This window comes from Sarcophilus harrisii, chromosome 3, assembly GCF_902635505.1.
Source record: "Sarcophilus harrisii chromosome 3, mSarHar1.11, whole genome shotgun sequence".
Classification (NCBI taxonomy): domain Eukaryota; kingdom Metazoa; phylum Chordata; class Mammalia; order Dasyuromorphia; family Dasyuridae; genus Sarcophilus; species Sarcophilus harrisii.
Genome location: NC_045428.1, coordinates 547086506 through 547104294, shown reverse-complemented (window position 1 = coordinate 547104294; position 17789 = coordinate 547086506). Strand labels below are relative to the sequence as shown.

Sequence of the window (17789 nt, the reverse complement as noted above, 5' to 3'; positions counted from 1 at the left end):
AATCCAGGCCAGCATGGCGGATATTCCTTTCCTCCCCCTCTCACCTTGATGCTCTGACTATCTCCATGGTCCCAGCCGTCCTTGTTCTGTTTCTGTTTTTCTGAAAGACAGGAAGAGAAACCATTCAAAACTTCAATCTTTAACTCAGGGGCCTTCTGGTCAGAGATGGAAAAATGGAGGTAGCAGTCCTAACAACCCTGGCCTCCTCCCCTGGGATGTTCCTCCCACCCACCTGGGGCCCAAAAAGCAGGTCAAAGAGTGCATCCAGTTTTGATCAGTTTACTAAATAAAGAAACAGGTCCAGAGGAGTCAGCCTTGGACATGGGACTCCCACATGCCCTATGCATCCTCTGCAATCCAACTCAAATACTAGCTTTTCCTAGACTCTCTCTCAGACTTCCCATAACACTATCTTTTGTACCTTTCTCATTCGCTTATCTATCTGCACTGGGACCTCCTTCCCTTCTAGACTAAACATCAGTGATACATGGGGCTGGGACAGAAGGGGCTCAGCTTCATAGGTCCTTAAGGGTCCAAGGCAGGGGTCCTCAAATTATGGCCCTCGGGCCAGATGCGGCAGCTGAGGACGATTATCTCCCTCACCCAGGACTAGGAACTTTCTTTATTTAAAGGCCCACAAAACAAAGTTTTTGTTTTTACTATAGTCCGGCCCTCCAACAATCTGAGAGACAATGAACTGGCCCCCTATTTAAAAAGTTTGAGGACCCCTGGAAAGGATCTCGAGCCCAGGGGGGAGCATCTGGGGTGTGGGGAAGCGGGGGGGAGGAGAACAGCACCTTGGTACTGCAGGGATCGAAGTCCTTCTTGGGCTTGAAAGTGCAGCTCCTCCAGGTGAGGAGGCCGGCTGCTGGGAAAGAAGACATTGTCCTGATGGTCATCTGATGATGGCTGCTTATTGTCTGCTTTGCTTGAGCCTGGAGACAAGGGAAGAGGGAGTCAGAGGGTCATACACTTTGAACTGGAAGGGATCTCTAAGTCATGTTACAGATGAGGAAATGGAGGCCCAGGGACAGAAATCGAGTATACAAGTGAGTCTCACAAACCCAGATCTTCCAGCTAGAAATCATCTTCCTTCTAAGGTACTATGGTGCTTCCTCTCACTGTCTGATTAATTTAGAAAAATATATCTCACTTTTCTCTTTTATTTTACAGGGGAGGAAAACGAGGTTAAGTAGTAAAGCAAGAATTTGAACCAAAGTGCTGGGATCCCACATGGTAAAGTAGAAAGTTGCGTCAGGAAGGCACACAACATCCCCAGCCCTCCACTTCACCATGAACCCAGAGAGAAGGACCACCTTTTACCTCTCCTTGCATCCCCACTCATTAGCACAGTGCATAGAACACAGGAAGCCCTTAATAAATGTTTTCTGACTGGCTGGCTGGCCCAGAAGGTGAGCTCACATGGCTGTCTCTGCTTTCTCTCCAAGAAAGCCAACTCAGACCCAGGCAGATCCAGACTCCGCCCCAGGAGCAGAACAGAGAGCTGGCAGCCAGACCCTGGCCTTCATCGCCACACCTGGTCCCACTCTACCTTCCTAATCTCATTTCAGAATATTCTCCTCCATAGCTTTCCTTTGCCAAAGAGGCTTCCCCCTCTTCCTTGTCCCCACAAAGGGGCCCCTGTGCTTGGGTGGACTGGGGAGGGAACAGGGGCTTCCCAGGGAGAACCGCAAAGAGGACCCTAAGTCTGTATGTTGGCACCACAAAGGAAAGAAATCTGCTTCTGCCAAGGGACTCCCCAGGCCTCTCCCAAGCTCCCTTTCTTCTGGATTCCTAGCATCTGTGGCTCTGTCCCCACCTTTGCCACTCTATTTTTGCTCCTGTTATTCCCTAGGCCTAGAATATCCTCCCTCCCAAAGGACAAGTCGTCAAGCAACAAATATTTATTAAGAGAGAGGAAGGAAGGAAGGAAAGGAGGGAGGAAAGGAAGGAGGAAGAGAGGAGGGAGGGAGGGAGAGAGGAAGGAAGGAAGGGAGGAAGAAAGGGAGGGAGAAAGGAAGGGAGGAAGGAAGGAAGGAAGGAAAGGAAGAAGGAAGGGAGGGAGGAAGAAAGGAAGGAAACAAGCATTTATTAAATTCTTAGTATGTACCACTTATGCTAGCACATATATACACACTATGGTGTGTATTTATATATATACACGCATACACACACACACACACACACACACACACACACGTTAAGGCTGAAGTTATAAAAGGGAAGAACAGTCTCTGCCCCTGAGAAGCTTACATTCTAATGGCAATAGTAAATTCCTCTTTAATTTTTAAAGAAGTAGCTAGATGACCTAGTGGATAAAGCTCTGGACCTGGAATGAGGAATCAGGACAATCCAAGTTCAAATCCACTCAGACACTAGCTGTGTTACCACAAAGCAAGTTACTTAACCTGTCTGCCTCAGGTTCCTGAACTGTAAAATGAAGATAACAGCATCCACCTCAAAGGATTATTGTGAAGATCAGATGGTTTAGTCCAGTGCCTGGCACATTCTGAGTGCTTAATAAATGGCTGCTTCCTTCCTTCCTCCCCTCTACAACCCAATTCAAAAGCCAGTGCCAGGGAGCCCGTCTCCTCAGGTCTCCTGCACTCTGGATTGTTTCTAGTGCGATTTTAAAAAACTGAACCTGTGACTGCGTTGATAGCAGGGAGTCCTGGTGAGGAATCTCCTCTCCCAATTGAATGTGCACCTTCTCTACCATTTAGAGTTTCACGTGTGTCTGGGTCACTGGAAGATCCGGCGACTCGCCCAGTCTCACACAGCCAATATGTCGCACTTGATCCCAGGTCTGTCTTTCTCTAATGTGCTTAGTCATGTAATACCGTGTATCATTAAACTAATTGTATCCATTCTTGTCCTAAGCCCCACTGTTCTGTGACCTCATAGTACTGGAGCACTGACATGGCTGCTCTGTAAAGGGCTCTACACACAGTAGGCGCTTACTAAATGTTTTGGGCCTGCATTGAGCTCTGTGGCAGTATATGTGAAATGGGAGAAACTTTCCTATACTTTTTCCTCGTTCCCCCCCCCCCCCCCAAGACTATCCATCTCTCACATCCTGAATGTTCTCCTGACCTCAAGAACCCCCAGATAGGAGGTTGGCCCATTACAAGAGATCCTATTAAAGGCATGGAGAGGCCTGCTGAGTGCTGACACAGTCGATTTTGTCAAAGGAAGTGGCCTCTGTCCCTTTAAATAGAATATACAACATAAGCAACAAGGGAGAGACAGGTCATCTGACTTTGGCTAAACCTTTCTGCACCTCACAAAGCAATATTTAAAGGGACAGAGCTTCCCCCACCCCCACCAAGATAAGAACCTGATACCCCCTGAACCTGTGGAAGAGAGGACCTGGTTACTGGACAGGACACTGATGACCACAGCCCTCTTTGAAGTGCTTGGAGATCCCCAAGCTCATTGGGAGGGAGTAGGATGCTAAAGGATCTAGGTTATTTAGTATAATAGCCTTCCTACCCCCATTAAAATGCTCAGAAACTCGTGCACTCTTTAGGAAAGATAGGGATTCATAGCTTCTCTGATCCCACCCCCCTCTCCAAGAATCACATCATACATCCCCACTCACCCCAAGAGTAAAGGAGAGCTATGGGTTCTCCATTCTGCTTCCCACAATTTCATCCCATCTCACTGAGCCAACAGGTAACATTGCCTGGGATCCAGAGGAGAATAACATGGGTACTCCTCCCTCCCTTCTATCATCTCTAACCTTCCCTCTTTACCACAGATAATACCTAGGGCAAAAGGAGAGGCACAGAGAGGCATTAAGGTCACAGTGTTTTAAGGACCTTCGATTTACAACTAAATGGGATGGTAGAGATCAGTTAACACAATCCTCCCATTTTACAAATGAACTGAGAAGTATTTTATCCAAGGTCACCTAGGTAAGTAAAAGAGTTTCCACTCAAACCCAGGTCCTCTGACACCAAATCCTTTCTATTGGGGCAAGTAGCAGAATTTAAACCCAGGTTTTCCTAATTCCAAGCCAAGTTCTATCCATCATGCCAGTTAAGGAGATCACATAGGTAATCAGGGGCAGGACTTAGGAGCCAGATGTCCTGAGTCAGGATTCTCTCCTGGCACCAGTTCCTTCCGCACACTTTCTGGAGAACACAGGAGCCTCACTGGCCTCTCTAACTCAGAATCAATCTAAGCTAGGTCTCCCCTGTTCCCAGGGGCCCGATATCTGAGTGTGACACCCAGTCAACCCAGTGGAAGCCCCCAAGTAAAGAGTATCCTGGCGGCTGGAGAGAAACCTCGGATAGATGAGACAGGGAGGCTTTAGGGAGATCGGGGTGGGCAAGGCAGAGGGTTAAGATTTCTTGGGGGGAGGGGTAGAACACCTCATCTTCTTCTGAATCCTCAGCTCCTCCTTCCTGGCCCAGATGTGCCTTGCACACATACATATTCCTATATATAATAATAGACAGACAGATAGCAATCCTCATACACTCATTCACCCAGTTCAATCTGCAGCCCCCCTTCCCACAGGGGCGGTGGCTGGACAAAGGGAACTCTCGGGGGCTGATGCAGGAGAAAGAGGAGAAACACTGTCCCTCCCTACATTCACCTCTGCGGAGGGGGAGAAAGCCAGTGGGCCCACATCCCCTCCTCACCTAACAAGTCACCTTCTCCTGCCCTTCTGGCCACTATTTCCAGATTCTACTTGGGCCGGGGAGGGGGATGGTGAGTGGTAAAAATTAGCAGCATCACTCCTCCCCTTTGAAGAGCTTGGAGATCCCCAGGCTAACAGAGAGGAACAAGGATGCTAAAGGACCTTGCTACTTTGTGCAGCCCCGTCCCCATTAAAACGCTCAGAGAATCCTACACTTTATCTAGGGGAAAGGTAGGAATTCCGGAGAGATCCATCCGCTAGCGCCCGCCCGTGAGCGCTCGGAGCTCCCCAGGGCGGGGCAGAGATGCTTAGAGGACCCAGTCCCGCTCAGTGCTCACCCCACCCCGCAGACTGCTCCCCACTCACCCCTTTTCTTAAAGAGCCCGAGGAGCGAGGGGAGGTGCCGGCCCATAAACACAACCATGGCGGCGGCGGCCGAAGGGACCCCAGTCCCTCAAGTCTCTCCGGCCCGCCCTCGCCTGTTGGAGCTGCTCCGCCTCCGTTGAGGACCGGAGACTGGAAACTGCGCCAGCTCGGAATGGAGGGAGGGCGGCGACTCTGGGGCCGGGGGAGGGGCTGGCCGGCTGCCACTGCACCACCGGCTCCCGCCCCCTCTCCTCCCCTTGGGTGCTTCAGCAATCCGGACCCCAGCCTCCAGGAACTAGACAAGAATGGATGGATGCTTAGGGGGAGAGGGGTTGACTCGGACTGGAATATCCTCAATCTTCACCCCATGAAGGGAAAAAAGATTATATGATTTGACCTCCCCCCCCCAAAAAAAAAGCTTTAGCCTCAGAAAAGCCTAGAAAGGATCGTCTGTAAAGCCTTTTTTTTTTTCTACAAAAAAGGAAACTGAGACCCAGAAAGCAAAGGATTTGTCCAAGGTCACATAGCTAGTGAATGACAGAGATGGAATTCTAACCAGGTCAGAGAATCCCAAGATAGCTTTGGGAGGGAGCTTAGAATTTACTGATTCCAATCCTTTGGGTTGGGTTAGGTTTTAGGAAGCAGAAGGGGCTTGCCCCGAGGTCACTAAACCCACATCGATCTCTAGGTGCTATTTAATCCAATGCCTACTTATTTGGACGGAATCCCCAGAAGGGGTCACCTGTCCTTTTGGTCCTTTATCATACCTGGAGGTAGAGTAAAGTGGAAAGAGTCCTGGCTCTGAATCAAATTTTCTGTCATTTCTCCCTGGGCCTCAGTTTCCTCCTCTGTAAAATGACCTCTAAAGTTCCATCCATATCTATTATCCTCTCAAGAAACCAGCACCTCCCAAATCATCAGGCCTGCTATTCCCTATCTCCCTTCATCAATCAGCTGCCAAATCCTGTCAATTCTACTTCAAAACTATCTTGTACCTCATTCCCTCTAATTTAAGGGCCTTTGTCATTTCTTGTTTGCAATAGCCTCCCAATTGGTCTTCCTCCATTCTCTCTCCTTTGCAAATTCTCCTCCCATGTGCCAAAATAATCCTTCTATGCCATAGATGTGAATTACATCCCTTCCTTCCTCAAAAATCTTCAATGGCTCCCTGTTATTTCTAAGATGCAGTTACACATTCAGCCTCATATTTAAGGCCTTCCTCATTCTGTATCCCCAGTAGTTGTACAGTGCCTGGCACATAGTACACCCGTAATAAATGTTTATTGACTGACTGATAGACAACTTGCACTAACTCTTATCCTCCATGCTTATAATGCACTTGATTCAACTCCCTCAACATTCTTTAACTTTCCCTTAAGGTTCAGCTTAGAAGCCACCTCTTCTCAAAAGCTTTTTCTGGATCCCCTCAGTTGCTATCATTCTTTCTCCACTCCAATTACTGACTGTCTGTACATATCCCATCCCTCCTTTGAACACATTTTGGCTTGATAACGAGCTTCCTAAAATGCCTAGAAATGAACGTAGTACTCTGCATGAGGTCTGACCAAAGTGAAGACCCTAGGAGTATCCCCTGCCTCCTTCATGGCTCTGGCCTATCAACAGGATGCAAGCCCTTATTATTCCAGAGCAGTCCTCCCCAGGAAAGGAGCAAGTAGCTAGAGTAAGAATCTCTTTTTAAAGACCTCAGCCACTGAATCATAATGAATTCAGCCCCGCCCTATGACAGGAAAGTCTAGGGCAGATGTCTGGTATGATTATTTGTATGTTGCTCTTGATAGGAACTGGTCAAAGCTGCCACATGATTTGAAGCTTTGGCTCCTAGGAAAGACCAGGTTCCCATCAGGTGCTGGAGTCTACCCCTGGAGGGATAAATAGGGCAGGGCGCTGAATAGTTCAAACCTGGCTTCCACTCTCCTTAACTGTGTGACCCCTGACAGTTACCCCCTCTCTGGAGCCTTGGCTTCTTCCCCACATCTCAAATTAGGACAAGATTTTCACCAACCTCATACGGTTGTTGTTGTTAGGACTTCAGAATAATGGGCATATTACAAAAGATGGCCTCTGCTCCAGGGCAGGCCTACCCACCTTATATGCATGGAGAGCAGGACAGAGAAAGGTATTGGGGACTGAAGAAATCCAGCAATCAATTGAGATATTGCTACTGTCTGCTACAATGTTGGTGCCTCTGGTAAAGAAAGAGTAGAGAGCTATCCAGCCCAGTATCTACACTCAGGGAGCTCTCCAGCTTGGGAAGACACAAAGTAATAACAATCATAACAGTAAATAATAATCTAATAACTACAGCGAACATTTATAAAGTGTGTCAAGGTTTACACACCCCTTTTATCTCGTCTGATCTGAGGGAGCTGGGCTAATTTCTCTCCAGGGCATTCAGCCTTAAATTTATACTCTTTTTACTCTTCAACCCTCATAACTGCCCTGAGGATCCCCAGCCTGCAACCCCTCTCACCTAAGTCCACTGAGAGCCTCCTGAGTCTCCTTAGCTCCAGTCTCTCTCCTCTCCCCATCCATCCTCCATACAACCACCCAACAAATACTCCAGTGGCCAAACTGACACCAGCTCTGGTCGCTTCACTTCCCTGCTTTGATAACTGCTTACTGCCTCAAAGAAAAGAGGAAATCTTCGTTTGGCAGTGAAAGCGCTCTAGAGCCTACGCCACTCAACTTGTCCAAGCTTACTGCATGATACTCCCCCTTTGCACACTGACATTCTAGCCAGACCTAAGAAGGGCCCCAAACCTGAGCAGGAAGAAACCTTAAAAATCCAATTTCAACCCATCATTTGAAAGATGAAGTTGCAGCCCAGAGATTAAGTGCCCAAGGTCACATTGATAGTCAGTGGTAGAGACAGTACTTGAACTCAGATCCACAGTCAAACTCAGTACTCTTTCTATTGAATCATGCTTCTTCTCTGTAAGACATATCCTATCTTCCACCCTGGTGCCTTTGAAGATTACCTCTCATGCCTGGAATACACACACACACACACACACACACACACACACACACACTTAAAATTAAAAAACAAAACATCTTAATTCTACCTCTACCTCTACCTTCAATGGTTAATTCAAGTCCATGAGCCCTTCCAAAGGAGGAGCTCTCAGCTCATCCTCCTCATATATCTAGTATTTATGTTTTATATATTAACATAGGTTAAGTAATTTGCCCAGCTTCATACAGTTTGTAAGTGTTTGAGACCACATCTGTACTGGGATCTTCCCGAGTCCCTCCACTGCAGGATCTGTATAGTGAAGTACAGTATCTACAAGGAAATGCGACTTTAATCTATGTAAGTTGTATCCCTAGAAGAATGTAAGCCCCTTAAAGGAAGGGCCATTTGTAATTGTTGTCTTTGTAACCCCAGTGCCTGGGGTTTGCATGTTGACTATATTAATGTATGCATGCACCCATGAATCAATGCAAAAGGCAGTTAATGTTCTGCATGAACCTTAAGAGGCCATGGAGTCCAACTCCCCCATTTTATAGATGACAAAACTGAGGCACAGGGTAGTGGAAAGGGTCCTGGCTCTGGAATCAAGAGTTCAAATTCTGCTGCTGTGTGAGCTTAGGCAAGTCATTTCTCATTTCATAGTTACTAACTGAGACTCTCCGATTGCAAAGTAAGTACTTTCCCCCACACATACTCCCGCAAGCCCCGACATACAGAGCAGAGAACTTCCCTTCCTGTACATGATGCACATAAACCCATCATATTATACAGAAACATACATAGATGCATGCACACAACTGACATTTTTCACACATGCAGACTCTCATACACAAGCCACATATCTATTCATAATGTACCCTACATCATTCCCCATCTACACGTGTGTACATACACACAATACATGCATGTGCCGTATTCTTCCTACCCGCCCCCCCCACCACATCCCAATCCCTCCCCTATCTCTTCATAGGTATATTCCTCACACTCATATAGGATCACAGATATATGGGTAGAAGGGCCCTCAGAGGGCATCCAATCCTATCCCAGCATCTTACTGATGAAGAAACACATCTGGAGAGAAGTGTGAGTGGAGAGGGGTGAGAGGGAGACCCAAGACTGGGGTCAGTCCACAAGGACAACTGGATTATACTGGATGAGGAGGAAAGAAATCTGTTATGGAGTAGAGGGCCCTGAGAAAAAACCCTGAGAGGCTATCCCGACACACACACCCCCAGTGGTTAATTGCTAAGAGCATACCAATTCATCGCACACTTCCCATGAACACACCTGCACTCCCACACACTTCCACATACCAAACACACACACACACACACACACACACACATACACACACATTTTCTGGCACTGCACTGGCGGAGAGCCCAAGGCAGGGTGGGGTGGAGGTGGAATCAGAATCATTCTGCTCCTTCCTTCCTCACATGAGCTACCATTTGTAGAGGAGACATATAGCTGTGGTTATAATTATTCCTTTCCACGTCCAGCCTTCACTTCACCAGCTTTGGGGGAGTTCATCAGAGCTCCAGTTCCTCCCTCTCCATATCCCATATCTTCCACAAGGAATCCATCTCCTGGTCTGCTATTGGCCTACTAAGCAAATCCTAGTGTTGATTCTGGCTTCCATTAGCCCCATCTTCATGGGGCCTTTTTTCTTCAAGTCTGACCCCAACCCCCAGGAGAAGAGGGGCAGGAAGTCTGAGGAGAGAACCAACTTCCCTACAGACCTGCAGTGGCCCTCGGTGTGCCTCATTGTGTGGGGAAAAAAGTTGGCTCGATGGATCTCATCTACCAGATAACACTGTGCCCAATTGCTTCGAGAATTCTGTGAGATTCTTCTACTAGTTTTCTTTGAATGGCTTCTTTTTCTTTTTCTTTTTTTTTAAGTATAAATCCCTGGGGAGAGGGGGAGAAAGGGGAATGAGCTGTGTCCCTCCTCCCTTCCTCCCTCAGAGCAGAGGCTGCCTCCTCCCCTCAAAACAGGCAAAAACTTGGGCCCCAGGCCAAAATCTAAAATTCCTTTGGTTACCTCAGGGACAATAGGATTCTGCTAGATGAGGAGGAGAAAAATCTGCATGGATTGGAAGCCCTGGGAGCAAACATTGAGTGAGCAAGTTGGGCAGATCTTTACCCCTTCTAGAACAGTTCTTTTCCAACCCTGACCCTGGTACCCACCAGATCCAGGGAGACAGGCAGAAGTTGGGAGGGGGCTGTGCACAGCAAGTTAAAGAGAGAAGGCTGCAGATTGGACAGCCCTAGAGAGGAAGGTCCCAGGTACACAACAGCTGGAAGCTGACAGCTGCATATCACTGGAGCCAAGTCCCAAGTCTGAGCTTTGATAACATCTGGTTGTCCTGACAACCCCCTCCCCCACCTGTAGTCTTGAGACTTGAAGCAAATGGGCCTCCTCATCTTCCAGTCAGTCACCTCCTAGTTACCTCCAATATAAGCAACTCCCAGATCTATAAACTGAGTGGGTCCAGGGAGAAGGTTCGAGGGAAGGAATAGGGAAACTTCCCTCAGAAAAACCTTATTCCCAGACCATTCACAAGCCTGCTGGACTTTGTCCAGACCCCATGCCCAGAGCACTGCACACAGTCCTGAGAAGGTTGTCTGACAGTACCATCACCCAGCCTAAGGAGACTCCTCCTTCACCTGGCTGAGGAAGAGGAGGAAAAGGATATCCCAATCAAACCTTGTACTCAGGCAGCTTGATGGAACAGAAAATGTAGTAGTAATAATAACTGACAGTTACATACTGCTCACTTCATACCCTTTGAAATCCATATGTAGCAGATGACATTAAAATCTGTGATGTAGCACTATCCCCATTTTAGAGATGAGAAAACTGATGCTGAATGAAATTAAGTGACTACTTCCAGGTCATAAAACTATTAAGAACCCAGGTTTTCCTAACTGCCCCCTGCCTGGGTGAACAAGCAGTCCAGGACAAGGAGTTCCAAAGACAGAAGTTGAAAGTCCTGAAGCTCAATAAAGGACTGTGTGTAAACTTGGGCAAGACACTTCCCTTTTGAAAGTATCAAGTTTCCCCATCTGTAATGAGGGCACTGGACTAGGTGACCCCCAAGGTCATTTCCCAGCCTGAGCACTTCATGTTCTAAGGTCCTTTCCAGAGCTGCTATTCAATGCGGGATGTTTTAGTATCTTTTTTTTTTTTTTTTAAATTGTTCCTTCTAGCTCTGTTATTCTATGATGTGGGAAACATCCTCTTGGGAGTGATGTCTCAACCTGCCCAATTCCTGTACAGGGGGCAGGGGTAGGGGCGGGGCAGGAGGGAGTGCCCAAAGCACCCATATGACTCAGGACAGAGGAATGAGTGGGGGAGGGGACTCCCGAAGAGGAGGGGCTCAACCCCCAGCCTACCTCCTCAGTGCCTCAGGGCCCACCCAGCCTTTACCACACACTAGGACTAAGGGACTGTTTGTGGGAGAGGGGGAGAAAAAGACAGGGGAGGGAAGGGAACGGAGGATCCCAGGCCCAGCTGTGTGCCCCACTTGCTCTAGGGAAGGGAGAAGAAGGCTTGAAGGGGCTGAGAGAGTGATGAAGGGCGTTTAATGGAGACAGCTGCATCTTGTAAAGAAAGTCCTGTGAGAATGGGGTGAGGGGAGTCCCTGAACCCACATTCCAGCCCAAGCAAAAGAATGTCTCCCAGCCATCCCCCCAACTCATCCACCTGTCACTCCCAGGCTGGCCAAGAGGGGTTGGGGAGAGAACTGTCCCAGCTTCAAAAAGACCCCCACACACACCTCCAGGCTCAGGGGAGCCCTCTAGGTTCTCAGACAAAGGGGGAGGGCTACTGGCCTTAGACAACTGATCTAAGGAACGGAAGGGAAGGTTTGCAGCCAAGGAGAGGGGAAACACCCCATGCTGGGGGAGTGAAAGCCAGGGGAGTTTCCAGCCCTGCCCCACTGAAACAACAGCAGCCCCTCCTCCTGCCCCCAGCCAAGCAGACCAGCAGGTTTTAAGGTAAATATTGGCTGGGGGGGAGGAAGGGAGAGCCAGAAGGGCCCAGGAGAAAGAGGGTGGCCTTTCTTGTCCCTCGGGCTAGGCAGAGCCAGGTTACAAAGAGCAATAATCAATTATTGTTCTAATTGAGTCTCAGGTTTAGTCATCCAGATTATAAAAATAAAGATTCCTTATTGGTGTCACACTTTTGACTTTGCAAAGCCCAAAACCTACTGGGAAGGTATATTCCCAAAACTTCTTACAGAAGGGGAAACTGAGGTCTACAGAAAAGAAGTGGGCAGCCAAGCAGAGTTAACCTGTTTACCAGGCTTGTGACATTTCCCCAGTAAGAGGCCTTAAGTTTCTTTCCTCCATCCCTCTTTTCTTGCTCTCCAAAATTCAAGTGGAGTCACAAACAATCAAGATAACGGCTGAGTGATGATATCAGCAGACTCCAAGTCTTCCCCAAACAATACAATATAGGAAAGTGCATCAAATTTGGGGGGGGGGGGGGGGGGGGGGGGGGGGGGGGAGAAGGGAAAGATTCCAGCCTAATTGCACATGGGTAAATTTAGGGGAGTCCCAGTCCCCATCAGGATCAATATTCTCATCGATTACAAGGAAGGCTATGTAAATGCAGCAGATTGAGAAGGAGCTTCTGACCCTCTTATCCCCCTACCACACCAAGTACAGGACTCCTACTGGGTCTTACGTGAATAGGGAGAGAAATGGTGAAGATAGAAAAAGACTTATGGATATGTGAATATCTGGAAGGGAGGAAATGGCAAAAAGAAGTTGAGTTTGACTCAAGCTGGTGGGTCATTAACAATAAGAGGGGTAACTTAATGCTACAAGCAACTTTCTTCTAGTTAAAAATGAGGAAGCCATAACTGATCTGCCCACTTTGGTAGTTCCTGGGAAGGGGATGAGGAGAGGAAAACTATCTTCATTACTACTATAAGGAACTACCAATTCTAGAGGTAGCCAAGAGGTGAGATGGACAGAGTGCTGAATGTGGATTCAATGATTTGAAATAAATGTTTATTTCCTTCCTTTCTCCACAGTTCAATTAAAAAACTCCCCTCTAGGGATGTGAGAAAACTGGGATACTAATTGCATTGCTGATGGAGTTTTGAACTGATCCAACCATTCTGGAGAGCAATTAGGAACTATGCCCAAAGGGCTATCGACTTGTCCAAACCTTTTGATCCAGCAGTCTCAGTACTGGGTCTGTATCCCAAAGAGATCATAAAACAGAGGAAAGGACCCACATGTGCAAAAAGTTTGTAGCAGCCCTTTTTGTAGTGGCAAAGAATTGAAAATTGAGTAGATGCCCATCATCTGAGGAATGGCTGAATAAGTTATGGTATATAAAGGTAACAGAATATGATTCTTCTATTAAAAATGGTGAACAAGCTGATTTGAGAAAAGCCTAGACAGAATCACATGAACGGATGCCGAGTAAAGTGAGCAGATCCAAGAGAACATTGTGCACAGCAACAAGAAGATTATGTGATAATCAACTGTGATAAACTTGGTTTTTTTCAACAATGAAGTGATTCAAGGCAACTCCAATAGACTTGGGATGGAAAATGTCAGAATTATGGAAACTAAGTGTAGATAGAAGCATGTTCACCTTTTTTTGTTGTGGTGGTTGGTTGTTGGCTTGTTTGTTCTGTCTCGTGTTTTTTCCCCTTTGGATCTGATTTTTCTTGTGGAACATGACAAATATGGAAGTATATTTAGAAGAACTGCACATTTAACTTATATTGGATTGCTTGTTGTCTTGGGGAAGGGAATGAGACAGAGAAAAATTTGGAATACAAGGTTTTGCAAAGGTGAATGTTGAAAACTGTCTTTGCATGTATTTGGAAAAATATAAAAAAAAAGAAGAAAGAAATTCCCCTCCACCAAAGCTGGCCAATACCTACTCTGCAATTCTATAGTTTTAGAACTCTGCGTGGGGAGAGATTAAGGGTCACTCTAAGAGACAGCACTTGAACGGAGGTCTTTCTTATACAGACATTGCCAAACCCAATGGAATCAAAGCTCCAACTCTAACCCCACAACAAAGAAGACTTATACTAGACCAACTTTTTGATCTCAGAACCTTTTTTCACTCTTAAAAATTAGACAGGACCTCCCAAAAGAACTTTTGCTTACATGTATTATATCAATACCTATCATATAATAAAATAAAAGATCTGAGGATTATTATGAACATAGTTTTGATCTTGAAGGCCCTAAAAAGGTGTGGTCCCCCCACACCTTTGAGAACCACTGGACCAAATAAACTTGGGGACATTGAATATTCAACACGTCCAAAACAAGACTCCTGATCTCCTCCCTTCAAAACTGGCCTCTCATCCCCCAATCACCCAGACTGACAGTCATGCTCTCCTCACATACACAAATCCACAAATTTTTTCTAGCTTTACAACATCTCCCCATACACTTTCTCCTCTCTAGCCCACCACCCTAAATTTGGTCCCCTTTATCTCATATGTATTACAGCAGACTTCTAAGTCACAGTTTCTTAAACTCTTTTCACCAGAGACCCCTTTTTACCTTAGAAAATCGTTTCACCTTTTATGCAACCCCCCCCAAGCATATAAGTATACAAAAGAAATATGCAAATCAAACATTTACTGATAATAAATCATAATTTCAAGACCTTTACATTCAGTTCTGAGACTCCATATGGGGTTCCAACTCACAGTTTAAGAAGTTTTGTTCTAAGTGATTTCCCTGCCTCGGTTCTCTCCAATTCAACCCACACTCAGCTACCACAGTCATGTTTCTAAAGCATAAAGATCATGTCTCATGTTGCCCTTGCTTAATTAGCTCCATCAGCTCCTAGTGACCTCCATGATCAAATATAAAGTCTTCTGATTGGCATTATTTAAATCTCTTCAGAACTTAGTCCTTTCTTACATTCCCACTTTAGGTCTTTCTCTGATCTAGCTACACTGACCTATTTGTTAAAAGTCAATCTAAGTTCTGTGCCTTTATCCTAGCCGATGCTCATGCCTGGAATGCTCTCTCTCCTCACTTCTATCTCTCAGTTTCTCTGGTCTTCTTCAAGACTCAACATAAATCCCACCTTCTAATGGAAGCTTTTGCCAATCCCCCAGCAGCTAGTGCCCTTCTTTGTCATATTTAAATTGTCCATTCATCTTCTTTCACGTCTGACTCTTCATGACCACATTCAGGATTTTCTTGGCAGACATACAGAAGTGGTCCGGGGGGGGGGGGGGGGGGGGGGGAAACTGAGGCAAACAAAGTTAAGTGACTGGCCCAGTCTAACAGCTACTAAGTATCTAAGACCATATTTGAACTCAGGTCTTCCTAACTCCAGGCGCAACACTATTCACTGGACCACCTAAATGCCCCTCCACCCCATATTCCCTTTCTGTATAGGGGTTTAGTAGTTTCAGTCATGTCCAATTTTTTATGACCCATTTGGGGTTTTCTTGGAAGAGATAATAGAGTGGTTTGCTATTTCCTACTCCAGCTCATTTCTTCATGAGGAAACTAAGACAAACTGGGTTAAGTGACTTGCCCAGGGTCACACTGCTAATAAATGTCTGAGGCCAGATTTAAATTCAGGAAGATGAGTCTTCAGGATCTGCCTTCTATCCATAAATCACCTAGATGCCCACCTGTTACATTCCCTTTATTCTGTATATATCTCATATGTGCCTGATTATTAACATGTTGTCTCTCCTATTAAAATGCAAGCTTCTTGAGGATAAGAAATCTTTGCTTTTCTTTGTATCCCCAGCATTTAGCATCGGTACCTGGCACATAGTAAACATTGATAATGATTGTTGATTGTTTGTTGATTCCTAGGGTTCCTTCCAGTTCTAAATCCTAAAATCCTCTAAGTTTTGCTCCAGCCCATTCTAACTTTCCAGAGAAAAGATCAATACCTAATCCCATGATGAATCCTTCAGGTACACTGAGAATGAGGAAGAGGATGGGATTCAGCACAATGCCCTGTCACTTAATAAATGCTTGCCAAAAGGACCAGGGGCCAGGAAAACCTGCATGCCTGAACAAAGAGGCCTTATTAGGAAGACCCTTCAGGTCTTTAGTGGGGGCTATTTAATAACTTTAAGGACCTTTCTCTCCATCAGAGGCCAATCTGTTCAGGAAGGTAGGGCCATTCCTTATCTAGGAGCTCAGATAAGGAAAAGAGAGAATTTTAAAGGATTCAAGGGGGAAGGGAGAAGGGAAATGAATAAACAAGATTTAAAAAGCAGCAGTCCCACAGACCATTTCTCACCAAAATCCCAAATTCCCCCAGATCCTACCACCCTTCTCCTTACCTCCCTTCACTCCCAAACCAACTTGGTTTGTGAGCCAGGAGTCTTGCATTCCTGGCCTGGCACCCACTGTTATCTCCTTTATTTCTTTGGGTTTTACCCACAGAGCAGGATAAAGGGAAGAAAGGCCTGATGATTTATAGTGGTAAGTAAAAAGTCGAAGAGGAATATTGGATAGGACTGGGGGTAGGGTAAATTAGTAGAAAGAGGGCAAAAAGGGGGGAAATAGGGAGTACACAGCAAGTAGACAAGAGACAATACTCTTTCCCAGCCAAGACCTAAAGCCAAAGCAGATCTAGGATCTGCAGCCTAACTCAACTGTTTACAAGCTGTGTGACCTTGCACAAGTCACTTTATCAGAATTGACAATGCTTTACTATCTGGCAGAAGAGGTGACAGACTACAGGTACAGAATGTCATTGTCACACACACTGAAACGTGTTGATTTGTTTTGCTTACTTGTACTTTTGTTACAAGATGGGCTACTTTGGGAGGGTGGGATAAGGCAGTGAGTCACTGTTAAAGAACAGTGAAAAACATTTTTAAGTTTTTTTATGCTATAGATAGAAGCTATTTAGGCATCCCCTCCCCATCCCATTTCCCCTGGGGAAAGGATGAAAAGCTTGATGAATTTTTTTCTACCCAAAGGAGTCAAGAAATGTTGAGGAGGCTTTACACCTGTGTGATCTTCAAGATGTACTAGGAATATTAGCCAAACTAAACCAGGCCCCACTGAAGCAAAAGCTCAGGGGCAGTGCAGGGAGTCCCTTCCCTAAAAGCCTGACAGCACCTGACCAACGACATACAGCACTCCTATGACACTCTACACCTCCCTCCAGAGGGACAGAATGCCCAGCCTGCTCAGAGCAGCCCTAGCTTCTTCAAGTGGGAGTAGGACCTTTGACTTCCTTGCTAAAACCTTGGCAAAGCCTCCCTCTCTCTACCCCCAATACAAAGACACCCACACACTGATGAGGAGGGAGGGAGGAGGAGGTTTCATAGCCTTTCCCTTCCCTCCACTCCCCACCCAGACCTGCCCAAATGCAAATTCCTAGGCTACAGTTTGAGCAGTGTTTCCATGGAGCTGAGAACAAACATAAGAAAGAGGATCCCATCCCATCTCTCCCCCACAGAAACACCTGCCTAGGCCCCCACACACACCTACTTCCACCCCCAGGTTCTGCCCCAGAGGAAGCTCAACCCACTCTACCTTTACTCCTAGTCCAGTTGGCCAAGGAGGAGGGAGCAGAGCTAGTCCAGACAAACTGGGAAATCTTCCAGTTTAAATCTAGACAGGACTCCCCACTTTTCAATTTCTAAGGCTATCAGGTCCAATCTCTTATTTTACAAATTAGTTAACTGGGTTAAGTGACTTACCCAGGATTGTACACCTATAAATTTCTGTAGTGGGATATCATAGGATTTATTGCTGTAACAAACTTTATAAAGTTAGTCTAGCCCCCCCCCCCCA

General features: G+C 46.3%; 1 protein-coding gene across 3 annotated transcripts in view; it reads right to left on the bottom strand.

Annotated features, from left to right (window-relative positions):
* KIAA1522 (KIAA1522 ortholog) overlaps nucleotides 1-17789 on the bottom strand; it is a 43234-nt gene that overhangs the window by 8053 nt on the left and 17392 nt on the right. For 2 of the 3 annotated variants that reach the window (XM_031962296.1, XM_031962297.1), the window contains exons 2-3: nucleotides 798-935; nucleotides 45-100 (exon numbers count right to left, since the gene is read on the bottom strand). In XM_031962296.1, coding sequence (XP_031818156.1) covers nucleotides 45-100; nucleotides 798-935 — 194 coding nt within the window. Of the gene's footprint in view, nucleotides 1-44; nucleotides 101-797; nucleotides 936-5014; nucleotides 5410-17789 lie in introns of those variants that run through there. The other variant, XM_023500235.2, reaches the window with a different exon arrangement.